The sequence below is a fragment of the Papilio polytes genome, unplaced genomic scaffold (assembly GCF_000836215.1).
Source record: "Papilio polytes unplaced genomic scaffold, Ppol_1.0 DF824030.1, whole genome shotgun sequence".
NCBI classification, from domain to species: Eukaryota; Metazoa; Arthropoda; class Insecta; order Lepidoptera; family Papilionidae; genus Papilio; species Papilio polytes.
The window spans coordinates 1-675 of record NW_013525174.1 but is presented as its reverse complement, the minus strand read 5'-3'; the positions used below and the strand labels follow the sequence as shown (position 1 = coordinate 675).

General features: G+C 43.6%; 1 protein-coding gene across 1 annotated transcript; it reads right to left on the bottom strand.

Annotated features, from left to right (window-relative positions):
- Positions 1 to 4: 4 nt before the first annotated feature.
- On the bottom strand, positions 5 to 670 carry LOC106100903 (B-box type zinc finger protein ncl-1-like; the record flags this gene model as incomplete). Its single annotated transcript, XM_013279968.1, has 1 exon — positions 5 to 670. A coding segment is annotated over one exon (666 nt), but the record flags the coding sequence as incomplete, so codon positions are not given.
- Between the last annotated feature and the right edge of the window lie 5 nt (positions 671 to 675).

The following is a 675-nucleotide window of genomic DNA, read 5'->3' as shown; positions in this document are numbered from 1 at the left end:
CAAGAACGCCATTCAGTCCTGTTGGTAGATGGATTCCTCCATTCAAACTTCCAGAACTTCCATTCACGCTGCTGCTGCTAGAAGATGAACCACCATTTAACAAAGAGCCATTCGTTGGGCGCGCAATCGGTGGCTGTTTAGATGGACCAATGTTTGCTTCTGAGCTGGAGCGCACATATCCGAAAGTGTTTCGTACTCCAACTTGAATGGCCTGATAGTTTGAGACGAATTCGAGCTCACATGCTGTTTGTACGCTTTGTTCCGGGTTTGTACTCATTAGCGTTTGTAGTTTACTATCTAATAATTTTTTGAACATCAATATTTCAGCGATGTTAGCGCATTTCGTCAGTCGCTCCACAAAGTCACACGTTTGGTAAATTTTGTCAACCGTCTCCTGAGCCTTTTGTCCTACAACGGTCAGTGCTATTTGTTTTGTCGAGAATACACTTTCGAGTTCTTTTAACAACTCTTGCTTCCGCTCTTCAAGCATAGAACGGTAGAATTGGAAGGTATCGTTAATTTCATTTTGAGCTTTATGGTACTGAACTTGAAGTTTCCCGGCGGCATGTTCTACTGTTTTTACCACGTGCCTTATCTCAGTGGCGCGCGTTTTCGCTTCATTGATAGATTGCTGCATTTGCTCCAATTGCTTAGGTCCAGCGTCGGCTAAATGTT